The sequence below is a fragment of the Watersipora subatra genome, chromosome 7 (genome assembly GCF_963576615.1).
Source record: "Watersipora subatra chromosome 7, tzWatSuba1.1, whole genome shotgun sequence".
NCBI classification, from domain to species: domain Eukaryota; kingdom Metazoa; phylum Bryozoa; class Gymnolaemata; order Cheilostomatida; family Watersiporidae; genus Watersipora; species Watersipora subatra.
Window position 1 is genome coordinate 20,052,289 of NC_088714.1, and position 19,156 is coordinate 20,071,444.

Consider the following 19,156-nt stretch of genomic DNA (forward strand, 5'->3'; position numbering starts at 1 on the left):
AAAATTAACCTCATCTTTTAAAAATTTTGACAAGCTGTTTAAAAAATACCACGCCAGCCTCCATTTGAACGCCATCTTTATTTTGCTTTTACTATAGAGTGCCATAGCTCTCAAATGAGGTTTTATGGTGTATGTATAATTATTAGAGCTGCGCAACGATTATAAAAATTGATCACGATTAATAACTGGTCTGAACCAGTTAATCTTCGATTAATCTTAGAATTATTATAGCAAAAACCTGCATATTCAAAAACAAACAATACAGCTACATATAGATTAATTATATTTTAGACAATTGTTAGCAGTAGTTCATGTTATGTACAATGTACATAAGTTACAATGTAATAATTATTATGAGTATGAAAACTGTCTATGAAAGTCTATAATTAAGTCAGCCAAGAGTTGAGGCAGCACAGTTTATTCACATTATCTGAATAAAAAGATGCCCTCTTCCTGCATACAATATTGCCAGCTTTAGAGAATAGACGCTCACAGGGGACAGTAGTGCCGGTAGTCAGTAGTATTAGTTATTGTCTGCGACAGCTAGTGATGATTTCTGGGCGGTAGGAGAATTAATTAAATTATATCGTAATGATGATGTGCTGTGGTGATAAGCAGATTCTTTCTAGCATATATTGCACTTCGCTTTCTTGTTTATGCTTCCAATGACTTACAGAAATGCACTACTTAGGGTGGAAGACATTTTTCTGCTTTCATGTTCCAATAAAGTGTCAATTTTGAAATCATGAAATATGATTGTGACTTTTTTGAAAAATGAAAATACATGTATAATTTACTTGAGAAAGTTTTTAAAAACAAACAAAAATAAACTAAGATACGTATTAAATAATAATGAAATCACTTTTGTTTCTATTACCTAGAAACATGTTCAAACAACTAACAACACGGCCACTTACGACTAGATCGGCGCTTGTGCATTGTATAAACAAGTTTAATGTTAGCGACTCACTGTGTTTTCATAGTTGAGTGCAAAATAATTGTGGTTGTAATTTATTGGTAAGAAAGTGTTGCTTGTCATAATATTTATTTGTTAGTAAATTAAATGGTAGTAACATGCTACGTTAGCAATGTATGGTACTAAACAGTACAAAGGAAAGGAACCACATCAAGATCATCACCTCGGTTGTATTTTAATTGAAGATTAATTGGCCCAACTCAGTTAATCGTTTATTTGTATTGGTCGGGTTAATCGTTTAATTAACGCGATCATTGTGCAGCTCTAATTATTATATATAGGTTTGCTATTGCATTGAAGTTGCAGCGTTACACATCGCTGTTATGTCGGTATCTTTGCAACTATAGGCATCATAATCAGACTTTCTCTTAATCTGAGCATTTTAACCGCAATCAAGTTTTGTTGATTTTAATCTTAAAACATCCTGGCAGTCAGATCACCTCAAACATTTAAAATAATCGCAAATGATAGAAAAATGCTAATAATTTTTTAATAATATCTACTAAAATTTTAAGCAAGTTCTTCTATAATGAAGAAACTCACTTTATGCTCAGAATTTGCATTATCTAATGTATATATTTGTATTATTATATATTATCTAATGTATATATTTGTATATAAAATTACTTTCTCATATTTCATGTCAAGTTGCAAAAAATTTTAGATAAGTGGAATCACAAATCAGGGATTGACTGTAGTAGGACTTGGAATGGTTCCTAACTTGCTTGCTGGAATATTTTTAAAAGTAGCCTACAATGGTTTTAGCTCACATTGTGATAAACATTTACAAGAATACAAGAAGCCACGCTAAAAAACATACAATTTGCTTTCTAATGTTTGCAGCTGTATGTACATTGTCATACTGCAAAAACTACGTATAGATGGGCAGATGGATATGTTTCCTGAATAAAAAATTGTTATAATAAATGCTATAAATAAATAATGTGATACAATAGCATGACTATAGTTTCCTTCATGATTATCCTTGTATGAAATAATTATTTTGCCATAAAAATGTGTTCACAAAAAATATTATTATAAGTAATCTAGAAACAATTAAACATACTTCTTGATTGAACAAGCATAAAAATATAATAAAACTTCAGGATATGCTATTGCTTATAAACACTATCACATTTGAGCAAGTTTTTTACATAGAAAATTTGACAGGCAATGTTTTTAAAAATGCTAAACTTTAAAGTTGGTTCATTTTTGGATCTTTATGATAAGATTCTGCTACAGAGATTGTAGTCTAGGAATCATAGTCAATGTCACTGTATTAGCATGGCTGAGTTATTCGCTTCTAGAGCTCAATGCTTTAAACAATTCATTGGTTTAACTTGTTTGCTGGGTGCGCAATATGTCAAGCATCGAGACTCTGTATCGCATGGTGCTGCTCATGTATGCACGCAAATGTTTGTGGTCTGTGTCCAGCTTTTGGTCCAAAAAGTCAGTAATGGTGGCAGCCACAGTTGTACAGACATTATCAAACCAAGCATTGCAGAGACTCTCTCGTTCCCAATTTAATTTCATTTCATATTCGGTCTCTAGCGCGGATATGGCAGTCTCAAACAATTTCTCTCTAACCGGTTTTTCTTTGCCGCACATGACAATCAACTTTTCAAGCATGTCATCACCCTCATCACTGTTGCTCGTCCTTTCTGACAGTGACTCTATGATGTCACAAAATCGGTCTAACAAATAGAATCCATTTTTATTTACCCAGTCAACTCTATGTTCTGTATGCCCATAAAACACAAAGGTGTCTGAGCCTACTGGTGTGTAGTCATCGGGCTTGAGGCCTTTAATCAGTTCTTTTAGGGATATATCTTTGCTCAGCATTTCTGATCTTTCTTTCCCTGAGACAGTTTGTATTAAGAAAATTTTGGGTATCTTAGTGAAAAGTAATCCATTTTTTCCTTCGGCATCTTGAATCGCTCGAACAAGATCTGAAATGCGTCTCCTCGTGCATCTTCCAGAGAATTTATGCTTTTTGTTACAGAAACTTTTACAATCTTCTCGATCTTTAGAGCTCAGAAGAAATTCACCATTTTCTTTTGCGCCAGACGCCAGAACAAAGATCAGAAAACTTGGCTTGATCTGATCCGTATATTGTGAAATTGTTTCGATTAATTTTTTGAACTTTGTATCCTCGGATTCAGATGACATTGCATCTTTTGTCATTGCGGTTGCTCTTTTTTCTCCGTAAAGCATCAAATTATCTGCATCACTTTTTAAGCCAAATGCAGATATTAGCTTGTCAATTATTAAGTCTGTACCGGGTTCATTTTGCGAATTATTTTTAGAATTACCGACTTTAACAGAATTGTGATTTGTGTCAGGTTCTTCCTCTGAATCTGTGGTGTCATCTTGGTTTCTGCCAGGTTCTTCTTCTGTATCTGTAGTCGTGTCTTTTTTTGTATTTGGTGTTTCCTCTGTATCTATAGTCGTGTCTTGGTCACAAGTGCTGGTTTCTCCATTACTGTACTCATTGTCTTCATTATTTTCCCTGCTTGATGAGCTTTCATTGTCAGACTCATTTTCGTCTCCGATTATTTCTTTCTTCTCATACTGCCGATATTTAAACAGAAACTTTTCCTTCAAGTTTTTTTCATATTCAAATTCATTTGCAGTTGCGAATATGAACAAACCTTTACTTTCGATTTTGTATTTTTCTTCTCTCTGCTTTTCTGTACCCTTTTTATGTACTGCTGCCATACCACGTTGTCTACAAGCAAAATTATATATTTACATTCAAAATGGTTACTACAGTAATATCAGCTGTCAGCGTTTCACATCAATGTCTACATTTCCTATTCCTTTGTATAGATTCAGTCATTTAATTACTTCTGCAGAAGATATTGCATTGATAACTGTCAAATATTTCTGATATAAATAATATAAATAAAATATGGATATAACTTATTTCTGTAGCAATAAGATATATGTAGTCTGAATGTTAGCTTTTCAGTTTCAATGTTGCCATGTTTGTTACTACATCATGTCTTCTATGAAAAATGAGAAAGCTGCGTGAATCATTTTTGTCATTTCAGGTTTTATGATCTGTAGCCTAACTTCAGCGGTTGTTTTGTGCTCTTATATCTCTATAATACAGCTCTAAATATCTTAAAAATTTATTGACATAAGCCGCCGTTTATGGGCCGCATACCAAACTTTGAAGAACTTCTTTTGAGTTACACGTATACAGCTTGTATACGTGTAACTCAAAGCGCTGCCGTTTTGCCTTTCATTATTTATTTAACATACTCTATTTAGCTTAGCCAAGGGAGTCATTCAACAAATTGACCATCTCTGACACGCATGCACACACGCACACACAGTTTTAAATTTGTCACTTTGTCCTCTTTGTCACTCCAGCTTTGATGATCTGTAGCCTAACTTCAAACTCACTTGTTTGGTGGTGAGTTTCTATAACACCGCCTTGTATAGGCTGCCCATCAAACTTTGAGGGTTGTATGTTAGACATAGACTACAAAAATCATTTGGTTTTGTGAAATGAATCAATCTAAAAAACAGCCACTCTTGGGCTACAGTAAGCTATGGTATAAGAACAGTTTGACCTAGATAGATAAGTACTTTCAACTTTCCGCTATCTGCAAGCAGTAAGACTAAAGTTTAAATATGCATACCTGTGTCAAGGATGTTATATATGGTATATGCGTGTATTGTGTCTTGACAGTTACGCTTATGTTAAATATTGTAGCGGTAAACCTTATTTTCACTGACATCATTGCTACATGAAATGTAAGAGTTATCAATGAGAAAAAACTTAAATTGCATAAACTATTAAAATGTGAGAGAGTCAAGCAGATGCCAAAATAACAGCAAAGTTGTTTTCATGATGAGTTTAGAATATTACTAGCTCATTATTGCTATCAACTAGCATCACTGCTCTTACAAGTACTTCTCGTCATCTTAAACATATTATTATATTCACCATTGCATTCAGGTATCGACAAAACCCAGATTGTTAAATTGCATTCACAGAACTCACCAATCACAGTTCAAATATTTTATCATGATCTAGTTAGCCAAAGCAACTGCTGACCAGCAGTTTTGTCATCTCATATGGCTTGATCATCAAGTTTCCTACTGAGTAACTTGGCAGTGAATGCTAGAAGTTAAATAACCTTTTCTTACATCAGGCCTGCTATGTACGTTGTCATACTTTATTAGGAATATAAATAAGGTAACCTTAATGTATGCGATGTGTAAAGGATTTATACATACGGCCTTGTTTTGTTAATTCAACATTGCTCCTACTTTTTGGTGCTCTGACAATTCTTAAATCTGATCAGAGCAAACTTGGTTCTGGCTCATTGTTGTGTGTGTTTAGATATACTATTTGCATTCTGTACAAGTTGAGTATTTACCTATTAATGCATTAGAATCAGAACTCATCACATGTACCCCAATTGCGTAGTTTCAACGTCTAGGGAGTCTGAAGATATCCTTAATCACAGAAAGCTTAGTACTGTTTTGTACATGTCAAGATATCTTGTTTGTATCCCTGTACAAGTTGTGTATTTATATACATAAGAATGTATTGAAATGTAGAGATTTGTAAGATGTGAGCAGTATAAACAAGCTTTAGTAACCTCGCTACTAGACTACTAGGGTCATCTCTAGTCAGAGAGCTACAATAACAACAGCCACACTCAAGTGATAAACCAAGCATGTCATGCATTTATGTGGTTATGAACATGATTCTCATATATACATGTACGTACCTTTCACTGGCAGAAATTTTAGATCTTTAGCAATATGTCAGAAGGGATGTTGACGTGGCAATATTAGCAACTTCTTTTTGTTACCCGAGCTATTGTGTAGTGAACCTTGTGTATACAGAGTCTGTTATCACACTGGGGTAGTGTTGTAGTGACAAAATTAGTGGCTAGTTAATTGACTCCGCCCACAATTCTTACATATCCAATCGCCTGTTATTCAATTACAAAAGCGCTATTCATGTTTTATTAAGGTTTCAAAAACTTGACAGAGTTGAATGTAGTCTGGGAGGAGGCTAGATACGAAGTGAGCAGGTAGACTCGCCAATCAAATGGAGTAAAATATTAGTGCTAATTGTGTAAGGGCTGATACGAACAATTATCTAATATATCTGAGTTCTGCTTGTGTAACACAGCTCAGTATAATCAAACCTAGATGTAATAAAAATGGGGCAGGTGCCGTCATAAGCATATCTGATAGGGTTTATTTTAGGTTTTACCATAAAAATATATATATGCCTGTGGTTCTATATATATACTGTAGGCCTACATGTATTTAGGGCCAAAGAATTAGCATACTGACCACACGAAAAGGCTTGATAGTTGTAAAAACATTAGAACCAAGTGATGCTTAAATCCTTTTTCCTGCACCGAACAAAAGCCTAATATCTACATTGTTCATGTGACATGTAATATCTTAGTAACTTGACCACTTCAATTATTAGACGCAGTATCCGTGAATAAACCTACTTTCATATATAAGATGTACCTTATTAGGAGACGCATAAATTGAAGCAACATGTCATACCCTGACATGCAAGCTTAATGTGTTCCGGCACCGAGCTCGCGTGTCGATTCTCTCGCATCTCAAATCAATTTATCTTATATAAAATAAATAAATACAAATTAATCTGTTACCACACTCTGAAAAAACTCCCAAAAACAGGATTAGACAATGGAAAACGTGTTTTGGTGTTCTAATTCACCACCTACGCTCGCAAAGTAACAAATTCTTATTTATTGGTTATGATCTGCAATAAAATGTAGCATTATTATGTACAGTACCGTATGGAGTTCTTACCATCAATACAGAATGGTAGCAACGGCGGTGAGAGAGAGACTTGACGGCAGCACATTTGGTACGCTACACTTTTGCGACACTACGTAACATAAACATTAAATGTAACTTAAATGAACTTATCTTACTATAACACACACTTAAAAATGTTAATCTCATTTTACACAAAACTTACTTCTACTTTTGTTTTCATTTTCAGTTTTTACGTTTCCTCTTTGTTCCACTCGGCCCTTTTTGCCTCGATTTTCACTCGCTTTCGCCTTCACTTTTAGCTGGCCTGTTTAAAACTTTTTCAACCTGAGCCGACAAGAGTTACCGAGTGACGCTGTTGTCGAAAGCAGCCTCTCACATACTCAACCACCTAGAAATCGCATCGAGAACTGCCTCGTACGTTTGTATCTCCAATTTGTGTCGTATCTCAAGTCAAAAATTTGCTCGGAATTTTCCTTCTATCTCAGAGTTCTTGTATGTTAGAATACTCATATGTCAAGGGATGACTGTAGTTGGATAGGTTATAATCTTTTAGATAATCAACAATACCTTGTTATTGTTGATTATTTAAAACAGTAGGCCTTGTAAGTGCTTGTTTTCAACCACTTGTTTGCAAAGCTGTTAAAAACGGCTTTGCAAACAAGCTTTCATACATTTGAGTATTGTTGCTTTTTCTTGTCAGCCAGTAAAAACATTTCATGAAAAAATGTTTTTTATTGTTGCTAACTTTGCATTGCAAGCTGCAACAAAATAAAAAATTTTTAATTTCAGTTGCTTTATATTCTAATGTGGGTATGCATGTAATTTGAGCTATAAATAAGTTGTCTATTCTTAATGAATTTTTATTATTTCAGCATACCATGTTCTTAGCTTCTCGTTTCGACCTCCTTGATGTCCTATAATGCCACGTCATGAACTGAAATCATAATAAATAGTAAGAACCATTTTGCCTAGGCAAGAAGGAGAAAGCAAGAAAGCTTTAAGATATGCCAACAAAGCTGTAAATTTTACTAATGCTGGGCAAGATGTCTTCCTGTTTAGAGGAATTCTGCTGCATGAAATGGGCCATGACATTCAAGCTTTGGAAGATCTTAAGGTGAGCTGTCCCGACTAACCCTCTACTCATCTCTCTAGTAATAGGCCCTTTTTCATGATTAATAGACATCAGTTTGTCAGGTTGTCTAACTTCAGGAGATCGACCATGGAAAGAACTTAAAGATTAAACATGTCAATTTAATTACTACTGTTAGTATTGAAGGATATACATCCTCATTAAGCTCATTGTGAAATATGCTTTAAGTTTTTCAGTTCAGTCACAAATAAGGACATGAAATGGAAGAATGTTTGAAGACTTAATTTTCTGAAATGAGTTGTATCGGTGTTAGGGTGTTCCATCATCACTGGTTCATAGCTCTCTATGTCCGGCAGTCAAATCTCCAGCTACAGCTTACTACACTGTACATGCTCATTGTTATGAGATAACACGTAGTAAGATGTAGTAAGATAACATTTAGGTAATAACATAAGAGCGTGTAGTACAACATAAGATTTGAGCCAATATTTGCCTCAATCGATGTGCAAATTAATATCCAAACTTCGACTCGTCGAACAGCTTTTCAAACAAGACAGTTTCATACATTAACGTAAAATGTTGGTATGAATTATAGTAGATATAAAGTAAATATAAATTAAAGTAGATTACTCTGCATATTTTTTCTTTTGAAACTCCGATTGGCCAGCCTACACTTTCGTTTACTTGTCTCTAAAGTAAAGTAATTTTAGAAATCTGTTTTTTATTAGTTCGTTAATTTAATTTTTACTTATAATTTAGGTTTATGCATTTCGTTTTTTACACTGCTGCAGATAACGGATTTGTTTTAGCACTATGAATAGTTACTTGAAATATATTTGTTGCTGTTATTTGGCTGTTCAACAAATTAAACAGAACGAAATATATTCTTATAGAAATCTTATAAAAGTTCTTTGCTTAACATACAACAGAATTTAAGTGAATATTTGTTTCAACACGCTGCATAACTTACTGTATAAAACATTACAACTTCATAAGTAAAAGTAAAAAATTTGGTAGAAATGGGAAATCAAATTTAAAAATAATAAAAACCTCTATGAAATAATTCAGTTCAAACTTTATTTAAATTAAATCACTGCATATTTTTACTTTTTTATTTCTGTTATCAAACTGACTCATCAAACTTACCCCTCCGTTTACTCGTCTCTACGATAAAGTGGCCAAAAAAACTCATTTTTATTATTTTATCAATTTAGTTTTTCTATATAATTTAGGTTTCTTCATTTTTTATCATGGATTATTTTTAACACAATATCTAATTACTTGAAGTATATTTGTTGCTGTTCCGTGACTGTAAAAACATTAAACAAAATAGAATTTATTCTTATTATTGGTTATTACATCAACATAAAACAGTTGCAACACACGAGACAAATAATGGGACGGATTACCATCATCTTGGCGGTATACAAGATGTCTTTGATTGATTTGCTTTCAGTGGAGTTTTTCCTTTTCGACTATTAGCTTACCATATTGTTTTAGGGCTGCAAGCAGCATACCCCAACCTACACGTCGTGTTGCTATCAGGCAGGACTAGTTCAAGCCTCCTTAGGCCAGTTCTATGAGGCTGTCAAATCTATGGTGAGCGGCTCCTTTATTAATTTATTTTTCGTTAACAACTGTTAGAATAATCAACAAGTTCATTTAGTTGATTCTGTTTTTTCCATTAATAAAAAATTGTCATTTGCCAGTTTTTAATATGGCTGCCAGAGTTTTTTATGAGCTTTCTAAGATAGAGACAAGTAGTTGCGGGTGAACTAGTTGGTCATTTCTTGTGCCTTTTTAGCTTGTGTACGGCTATTTTATATAAGAAAACCAAATCAAAAGGTTGCTCAAGAGTTTTTACTATCTCTATTTGTGACTTATTGTCTTTTGAAATTACCTTCTTATTTTTTGTTTTATATTATTTCTTGCATAAAATATTAAATTATATTCGTACGTACAATAGGACGATTTTTTAACCATAGATTTTTAATGTCATTTATAGAGTAATAACCTACATGTAGATCACATTTGAGCGGAAGGTTTACTTACATGTACTTACATGTATTTAGCTGATAAGGTCATGTAGCATTTGAGTTTACAAACACGGGTTGGCAAGCAAACGTATGAGAATTATAGTATAACCCATCGTATCAGTTCAGAGAATTTCACTAGTATCGGTTTTCGTTAGAGAGAGTGTTGGCCACACCATTAAGCCACTTCGACAATTGCGGTAGAATGATTTGGGTTGTAATGTGTTTTGTGTTAGGTTAGCGTGACTTGCGGCGTAACTCCATTAGATTTCAACCACCAGGCCAACACGGAGTACATCAAAGCTACTTACCTTATCAACTACTACCGCTACCTTCACTCTAAATTAGATAATTCACTCTGGGATATCGATCTAGACCGAGATCTGCGTCCTGCATTTAAAGATGGCTGGGCGAAAGGCTCATCACTTGATATGGTAATTACTAAATTTTATATTTGTCTGTTTACAGATTTTAGTTGTGGCTTTTGTCTATACCTGACCCTGACAAATCAGTCAACCAGAGCAACTTGACTCTAAATAAATACACCTAGTTGTTTATCTATATCTGTGTATATTGTATAGTCTAGTACCCTGGTAGTCTAGTGTGCTGTAAGAGATCATCAGGTGTGTTTATAGAACACAGAGTATATATTATAAAGCTCTATTAAAATAAACTAATAGAGAAGTAGATAGAGTACTTATATTGGTTAGCTACTAGTAGTTTCGTACTTGTGCAGTCATCAGGCTGTTTATCTCAACGTTGAGAGTATGTAAACTGTTGGTCACCACTCAATTTATAATCCTAACTACATTCATATATACGAAACCAAATTAAGGACGTAACGTCACTACACCTTTACATTAAAGACAGATGAATTGAAAGTTCACCTATGTTTAAAGTTTACTAGTATGTTTAATAGAGCTGTCAAAGTAAATTTGGTACACTTATTTTGTCTACTCTATTAGTTCTGGTTTCTATGGTTGTGGTTTTTTAGGAATTTACGTATCACTTTTTGTTTTATTGTTTTTATTTTGAAAGAATTTGCTTTGCGTTCAGTTAGTATATCAATTCTATACGGGCCTTTTTCATATTTTTGATTTGTTGTATTTTCATGTAGGAGGAGCGCATGGCTCTGCTCTCTCTCTCAAAACTTTCAATGATTGGATCAGAGTTTGCATTTATATTTTAATGGAGAGCAAGTTACCATGTGTCAACCTGTTACCATGTGTCAACCTGTTACCATGTGACAACCTGTTACCATGTGTCAACCTGTTACCATGTGTCAACCTGTTACCGCGTGTCAACCTGTTACCATGTGTCAACCTGTTACCATGTGTCAACCTGTTACCATGTGCCAACCTGTTACCATGTGTCAACCGTGATCTTTTAGCCCGGTGCTTATTTTTGAAGTATTTTTGGGTGCTTCGATGCATGTTCAATGGAATTGTTAATAGTTATTTTTTCTGGTATTGATAGTTACAAGTCACAGGAGTTAATCAAAATGTATATTTTGATTTCCTTTTCCAAATTTTTGTTTATGTGGTCAACTAGTTTGTTGTTGATTTTGCTGGCTTGAGAATGCTTCTACCAGTTGTTTCATTGTTACCTGATTATGGTGTTACATCCAATCTATAAACTGATTGGACATATATGATTTTAGTTCTTTTCGTAATCTTTGCTGCAGAATGATTTACGATTAGATATCACATCAAACCGTATCTCCCAGTTTAAATTAATTTATCGACTTTGTTACTTTTACATACGAAGCTGTCGTGTTTTATACAGGAAGTTATGCAAAACGTAGAGACAAATATTTACTCAAATTCTGTTGTATGTTAAACAAAGAACTTTTATAAGATTTCAATAAGGATAAATTCTATTTTGTTGAATTTGTTTAAATCACTAGTTTAGTGGTAAATGATGTAAAATATCTAGAACATCGTTCAAATTGGTCTAAAATTGTTAAGAGTTGCTCACACTTGGAAACTATTCGAGTTTTAAATTGAAAAAGTAAAAACGAAACTTTTCACATTTTTACAATTTTCTGTTTACATAATTTTTAAATTTTACGATATAAAGCTGTGTGAGCTTATCTGCACGCCGCAATTAGTGAACCTGTTTTATTATTATATTACAGAGCGAATGTTTTGCTTCAGAGCAGATGGCTTTATCGCCAGATATAACGTAAGTTAAATTCGTTCGCAGATACTCTAGATATAAATACCAGCCTGTTTGTTGGTCTGTCTAGTTATAGCGATAAAGTTTATAGGAATGAAATATCTGGTTCACACTGTATTTGAACTCATACCTTCAAATCTCCAACCAATAAGGTGATAATAATAATCATAATAATAATAATCTAGCTTTTTGAGCTCATTTTCCTCGGCGTTCAGCCTATTAAACATCCTGTAACAAGCTATAAGCAATGTTAAATAGCTTATCTACCTCTCAGAAAAGACTGAGATTATTTTGAAGGCTGAATTAGAAGAGAATAATGGGTTTTAAGACCCCCATCTCTATAATTCTAGATCGGACTAAACACCTCCAACTTTCGTTCCTTAAAAGTTAGTACATGTAAACGTCACATATTTATAGGCGGGGCTTGTTGTGTTGATTGTGTCATTTACGACACCGATATTGAATTGCTGTAAAAAAGCCTTCAAAAACCAAAATTACTTTGAAAGTTAGTGGACCAATCTTTATTTTGAGTACAAAATCGGAATCAGCCTGTCCGATTTACAATGAACAAACAATGAAAGCTGTTCGTTGTAGTTTAAGTAAAGAAACTTACCCAATTGAAAATCAATATTTTATGCAAAAACTTTTATTACTGGGCAATGCCTGGCATTCAGCTAGTATTTTAATAGAATTTGAAAACGTTTCAGCAGCCATATGAGTCATAAATGTCATTTTATTTTGTTGCAGGCCTGTGGTCGCCAAGCCATATGCGAGCTATGATTTTGCTACACAAAGGTTGCTTTGCCTAGCTGAACGTTATGGGCGTTTGATGCAGGTCAAAGCTGATTCATTTGTAGCCAATGTACGGTTCAACCTGGCAATGGGGCTTGCTGTTGTGCACGTCGGGCAACAACTTCGAGAACTGTGGTCAACAGCCAAGAAACGAGGTAGTCCTTAATAAGAACGAGTAAATACAACCACTACTTTTGTTCTGTGGTATGCATATCAGGTGAAAACAGCAGTTTCAACCAACTGACTTAATTAAAAATGGTTGGCCACCAGTAGCTCCTTTCATGTGACAAAAGGGATGTGTCTGTTTTTGGGCTCTTTGTCTCTTTTATTTGGACAAAATCGGCCAAAAATGTGTAAATGATGAAATGACCAAAAATGGAAAATATAGAAATGTGTTATTCTGTGTAAATGGTACATGATAGCGTTTACATGGACTAACAGACAGGCAATGACAAATTGGGATTTGTTAAGAGAGATAACTCCAAATCTTTTTATTTATTTAATAAAAAGATTAAATTTGGTTAAAGGTTTAAATTTGCTTTTACTCATTACTTCCTGTTGCAGCAACAATGCTATGAAATGTTGGCTGTTGTTTTACTAAGCACAGTCTTTCGAATACTGTTCTTCTGCTCGCACAGACTACTCTTTCATATGTTGGTCACATAGACTTGACTCTTTGATATGTTGGTCACATAGACTTGACTCTTTGATATGTTGGTCACATAGACTTGGCTCTTTGATATGTTGGTCGCATATACTTGACACTTTGATATGTTGGTCACATAGACTTGACTCTTTAAATGTTGGTCACATAGACTTGACTCGTTGATATGTTGGTCCCATAGACTTGACTCTTTGATATGTTGGTCAAATAGACTTGACTCTTTGATATATTGGTCACATAGACTTGACTCTTTGATATGTTGGTCACATAGATTTGACTCTTTGATATGTTGGTCACATAGATAATAGATTGGACTCTTTGATATGTTGGTCCCATAGACTTGGCTCTTTGATATGTTGGTCGCATATACTTGACTCTTTGATATGTTGGTCCCATAGACTTGGCTCTTTGATATGTTGGTCGCATATACTTGACACTTTGATATGTTGGTCACATAGACTTGACTCGTTGATATGTTGGTCCCATAGACTTGACTCTTTGATATGTTGGTCAAATAGACTTGACTCTTTGATATATTGGTCACATAGACTTGACTCTTTGATATGTTGGTCACATAGATTTGACTCTTTGATATGTTGGTCACATAGATAATAGATTGGACTCTTTGATATGTTGGTCACATAGACTTGACTCGTTGATATGTTGGTCGCATATACTTGACACTTTGATATGTTGGTCACATAGACTTGACTCTTTGATATGTTGGTCACATAGACTTGACTCTTTAAATGTTGGTCACATAGACTTGACTCGTTGATATGTTGGTCCCATAGACTTGACTCTTTGATATGTTGGTCAAATAGACTTGACTCTTTGATATATTGGTCACATAGACTTGACTCTTTGATATGTTGGTCACATAGACTTGACTCGTTGATATGTTGGTCCCATAGACTTGACTCTTTGAGATGTTGGTCAAATAGACTTGACTCTTTGATATATTGGTCACATAGACTTGACTCTTTGATATGTTGGTCACATATACTTGACTCTTTGGTATGTTGGTCACATTGACTTGATTATCATTACTTCGAGTTTTATTGCTAGCATTAAAAATACAAATACCAAAGGCAAATTGTTTCATTCTGTAAATAATGGGATAATAATAATAACTATGGTTACTCAAAAGAAGGAAGAAATCACTGAATGGCTGGTAGTTTTATTGATCTAGGGCGCATGTGTCAAACTCACGGCCCGAGGGCCAAATCCGGTCCACCTTGTAATCAGATCTGGCCCGCAAGATCATTGTACATTATTGTTATTCGTGGCCCATCGATATGGAGCACTGATGACATAATACTGCACAGAACTACAGGTCCCATAATGCAATGCTTCAGCTGCCTTGCTGCGTACTTATTGCAACAATAAGTACATTAACAACAATTTACTTATCGCGTCAAGTTAACCTGAAGTTTGTTTCAGAGTGATATTCCTGTCCGTTTTTATCCATATTTATGTTCTAAAAACATTTAGTTTTATTGTGTTCAATAAATGTTTATCCTGTTCGGCCCTCGACCTAGATGGTGTTTTGAATTGTTTTGAATGGCCCCTTGTACAATTGAGTTTGACATCTCTGCTCTAGGGAAATAATGAGCACTATTCTGGCTGTACAAGATGACCATGCTTACTGATATCTTTTTCACAACACTTTATATGAAAACACTCTTTTAATACTGGAAATTCAGATTTATGTTTCTCATAAAAACAATTAGTGCGATGTTTAGTTCTTCTTTTTTTGTAAAATGCCAATATTACTTTGAATTGACAAAATTAGCCAATGATAGATAACGGATGTCTAACTGCTCAGAAAAATACTAACATGCTGATGCTGTCAGAAGCATCTATCAAAGAGAGCAGTGGTCGCTGTGGTGCCAAACATAGGTCTGTGTAGTCACTTGTTTCCTGGAACTGCAGAATGTCATTAAGTTAATAGTTTGTTAAAAGTTGTTTGAAGTAGCTAACATCTAGTTGAAATGACTTTGGTAGAAGTTAATTGTATGGTTATTCAAGCACTGAACTTCTTTAGTAACCTGTCAGGTTGAATATTAGACAGTTTCCATGTCCTTCACTTTTAATCTGTTCATCCTACAAATGTCTGCTTTTAGGTAAAATGTCTTGGCGCCAGCTCTATGAGATGTCTCTGCCCTTCCGAAGATTGGCTGACATGGAGACTCCAGTCATATGGCTGAGTCAGATATACAAGGAGGAGCACATTATTTATCACAATGAAGTTTCCTTTTATCGGTAGCTTCATACACACTTAGTCCGCCGTTCATCATTGCAGAATGGCGTTTGTTGGGCTCTTTTCATATCATGCATCTTTTATTAGGTGGTCATATAAAAGCACATAGTAAATTTGGCCGTACCGGTCACTTTTTTAATCTTGGGTTTGCTAAGAAAGGAAGTTTTTGTTTTACACCTAGCAGTACCAGGGTTGGCATAGTATTTCCCATAGCGGTTATTACCGCCAGTTTTTACCGCCCCGAGAAAAACTCATTTTTGTCCAAAAGTGGGAAAAATCGGGAAAATCTAAAAAACCTCTTTTTGACAAGTTGACTAATGCTTAAGCAAAGAATAGCAACACACTTATACCATTAGCTGTCATCGAGCTTCTTTATGGCTCTTTAATAGTACACAGGCTAAAAAAGCGCATAACCTTTATAATTGGTTTATTTACTAAATATTGAATGAAAAGACCTGATCACATGATTATATTCGTTTATTTACATATATTAAATAGTAATATTGAATGAAAAGCAAAATTCATATGTGTGAAAAATGACAGTAAGCATAATACAACAATTAAAAAATAATTGAAAAACGAAAACACATGAAGATCATGCCAAGTAGTCGAGACCCATGAACTGAACAAACGGATTAGAGTATTGAGAATTGATTGTCTAAGAAAAGTTTATCCCCCTATTCGGCCGAAACATACCCTAAAGAAATTGTTTTTAGGTTTTGATATCAATCTACCAGTTTGGACGCTTTCTCCACTCCAAGCCTGTTGCCCAGCTTGGTCTGCACCAAGGAAAAAGTGCTAAACAATACACGTCAAAACAGTTCTATTATTTGAGCTGTAAAAGGCATATTTAACGTTGGCCCGTATCTTGGGTGTTGATTTTTTCTAATTTTTCCCACTTTTAAACACTATTTTATTTCCATTGCTATTGATTGATATAAATATGGAGTCACACAACTAAATGTTTAGTCCAATTTTCAATTTTTATTAAATTTCATTGTCTAACAAAATATTTGGATAAAATTTTTTAGAGATAATATTTCCCGGTTTTTACCAGTTTTTCCCGGTTTTAACCAGTTTTTCCCGGTTTTTACCAGTTTTTCCCGCTGCCCTGGGAAAAACAGTTTTTCCTGGAAAAAATGCCAACCCTGAGTAGTACCTGACGTTACTACACTTTTCATCATTTCAAATACCTTCAAGGTTTAGAAGGCATATTCATCGATGTACACCGGCTGTGTAGGAGTTCTAAACGGTGAATTAAGCAGAGGGCAGGCTTTTTCAGCTCATTCTATACTTAGCTGATCTACACGTTTTTTTGCAGCGTTATAGTTGCCGCATTTGAAGATAACCACACAAAACTTTTGTAGATTTTATCAGAAAGTATCGGTATTTTTGTATCATTCGTTTTTGGTGTTTGAGTTTATCTGACTGCCAGGATGTTTAAAGATTAAAATTGACAAAACTTGATCGTAATTAAAATGCTCAGAAGAAAAACACACAGAAAATGGCATCATTAGTTGTTATCATCGCGATAGCTGATTGACAGTTGATATCAGCTATTGCGTTCAAGTTGAAACTAGACGTGTCTCTATTCTGTCGGTTCCTTTGCAATTATAGATGTCATAATCGCACTTTTGCATGGTCTCAACATTTTAACCGTGATCAAGTTCTATTAGTTTTAATCTTGAAACATCCTGGCATCACCTTAAACATCAAAAACAATCGCAAATGATATAAAAATACCGATACTTTCCCATAAAATTTACTAAAATATTTGTGAAAGTTTACTTTCAAATCTTTTCATTTTTAGCACATGTATGTGTAGAGCATTTGAGACATTTGTGCTTTTCTTGTAGAGTAGAAAATTTTCTCAGTAGTTGCTTTTCTTATATGTTCTTGTCTTTTAGATCTAGAGTTAAGAATCTGCGAATGAAGTCATATTTTGACCTGGTCTTTGGATTAACGAGGTCTATGATATCAAGGTAAATTTGTAGGAATTTTTCAATCTGATTTCTTATCCCGCAAAACGTAATTGACAGGTATGCGATGGATTCCTGGCTTGTTGTTTTCAGTAGATGAGTCAACGCTAATCAGATTTTGGTCAAGCCCTTCACATTGAACGACTCAATACAAACGACCAGGTTACTAGCGATAGTCTAGTTTTAATGGAAGCTCAGGGTTATGATACTAATTGTTTTCTTAATTAACTGTGTAATATTGAATAGTTGTAGTTTATTTTACTTACCAGATGGTATCAATTGACGGATTTAAAATGTTGCGAATTCGTGGCAAAAAATTCAACGAAATTTGTGAATGAATAGAGTTGGTGGATCTTCTTCAAAAGAAAAGGGAGAATAACTACTTTAATTGAATAGTTGTACTTAAAATGTAATTAAAAACTACATGTAAATAAAAACTACAGTGGAACCTCGGTTCTTGAACATCATCCGTTCCAGAAGGTTGTTCGAAAACCAAGTTGTTCGAGATCCAAAACAATTTTTCCCATTAGAATGAATGTATGTAAGTTTTAATCCATTCCGAGGCAAGAAAACAACTTCGGTAAAGTATTTTTTCAACGTTTTACACCATCGACTGTACTGTATACTGAATACTATAAATAAAAACGGGTAGATATATGTTGTGTTTAATTTTAATAAAAGGTTTTCTATTTATTATGATGGCAAAAGAAAACAAGAGTAAACATTTCGTATGTTTTGTTCTTAAAACATCAAAAACGTTAAGGTTAAGGTACCATACCAAAAATTGCAGAAATTGATAATGAAGCAGCAGAAAAATGTAAACTGGTCAGTTACATCAAAAATCGTAGAAAAAAGAAAATATAAACTTCAATGGTACGTTTACTTCAGATCTTTGAAGGAGAATCTTCCTCCAAAACAATTTAGGGTAACTCGACTGGAGTGGTTATCTCCCTAGCAAATCTCTTTGGAAGAGGAGACGTCGCCCCAGATGGTTCCTTCCTTTTTGTAAAGAGTTTATAAAGCTTAAATTGCTTCTCCGTTTGCTATTTGTTGAATTTATGTTCGAGATCCGACACGAACAAACCTCAAAATCTTTGGTCGAAAACCGAGTTGATCGAGAACCGAAGCGTTTGAGAACCGAGGTTCCACTGTAGTTACCAGGCATAGTCAGTAAACATAGTTGAGTTCCAAACTTTTTTGTAACCATCATCGGGGTTATAATTGCGCCCATTGCCAATGCATCGCAATTCTTTACAACATTATTCAAGGTTGTCACGATTTTTTCGGAGTTCAGCATGTTGTCGTCGAAATTCAATTTTGCAGTCTTTCACTGTAAAATCACCTCCAACTACTTTTAATACTGAAGTTGATAAAATTTACAATGA

At 34.3% G+C, this 19,156-nt stretch overlaps 2 protein-coding genes across 3 annotated transcripts in view; one reads left to right on the forward strand and one right to left on the reverse strand.

Moving 5' to 3' along the window:
• The window catches only part of LOC137400128 (tetratricopeptide repeat protein 13-like), a 61,026-nt gene that overhangs the window by 36,679 nt on the left and 5,191 nt on the right, over nucleotides 1-19,156 (forward strand). Inside the window, exons 9-15 of one of the 2 annotated variants that reach the window (XM_068086441.1) lie at nucleotides 7,745-7,886; nucleotides 9,363-9,461; nucleotides 10,132-10,329; nucleotides 12,033-12,079; nucleotides 12,821-13,020; nucleotides 15,656-15,794; nucleotides 17,700-17,774. In XM_068086441.1, coding sequence (XP_067942542.1) covers nucleotides 7,745-7,886; nucleotides 9,363-9,461; nucleotides 10,132-10,329; nucleotides 12,033-12,079; nucleotides 12,821-13,020; nucleotides 15,656-15,794; nucleotides 17,700-17,774 — 900 coding nt within the window. The remainder of the gene's footprint in view (nucleotides 1-7,744; nucleotides 7,887-9,362; nucleotides 9,462-10,131; nucleotides 10,330-12,032; nucleotides 12,080-12,820; nucleotides 13,021-15,655; nucleotides 15,795-17,699; nucleotides 17,775-19,156) is intronic. The other variant, XM_068086442.1, reaches the window with a different exon arrangement.
• On the reverse strand, nucleotides 1,565-4,413 carry LOC137400129 (uncharacterized). Its single transcript, XM_068086443.1, has 2 exons — nucleotides 4,388-4,413; nucleotides 1,565-3,704 (listed from the first exon to the last, which is right to left on the reverse strand). The coding sequence occupies exon 2, from the start codon at nucleotides 3,692-3,694 to the stop codon at nucleotides 2,312-2,314; it is 1,383 nt and encodes a 460-aa protein (XP_067942544.1). The 5' UTR covers nucleotides 3,695-3,704; nucleotides 4,388-4,413; the 3' UTR covers nucleotides 1,565-2,311.

Coding starts and splice junctions, on each gene's coding strand:
- LOC137400129 (XM_068086443.1), bottom strand. CDS start 3,694: ATGGCAGCAGTACATAAAAAGGGTACAGAAAAGCAGAGAGAAGAAAAA.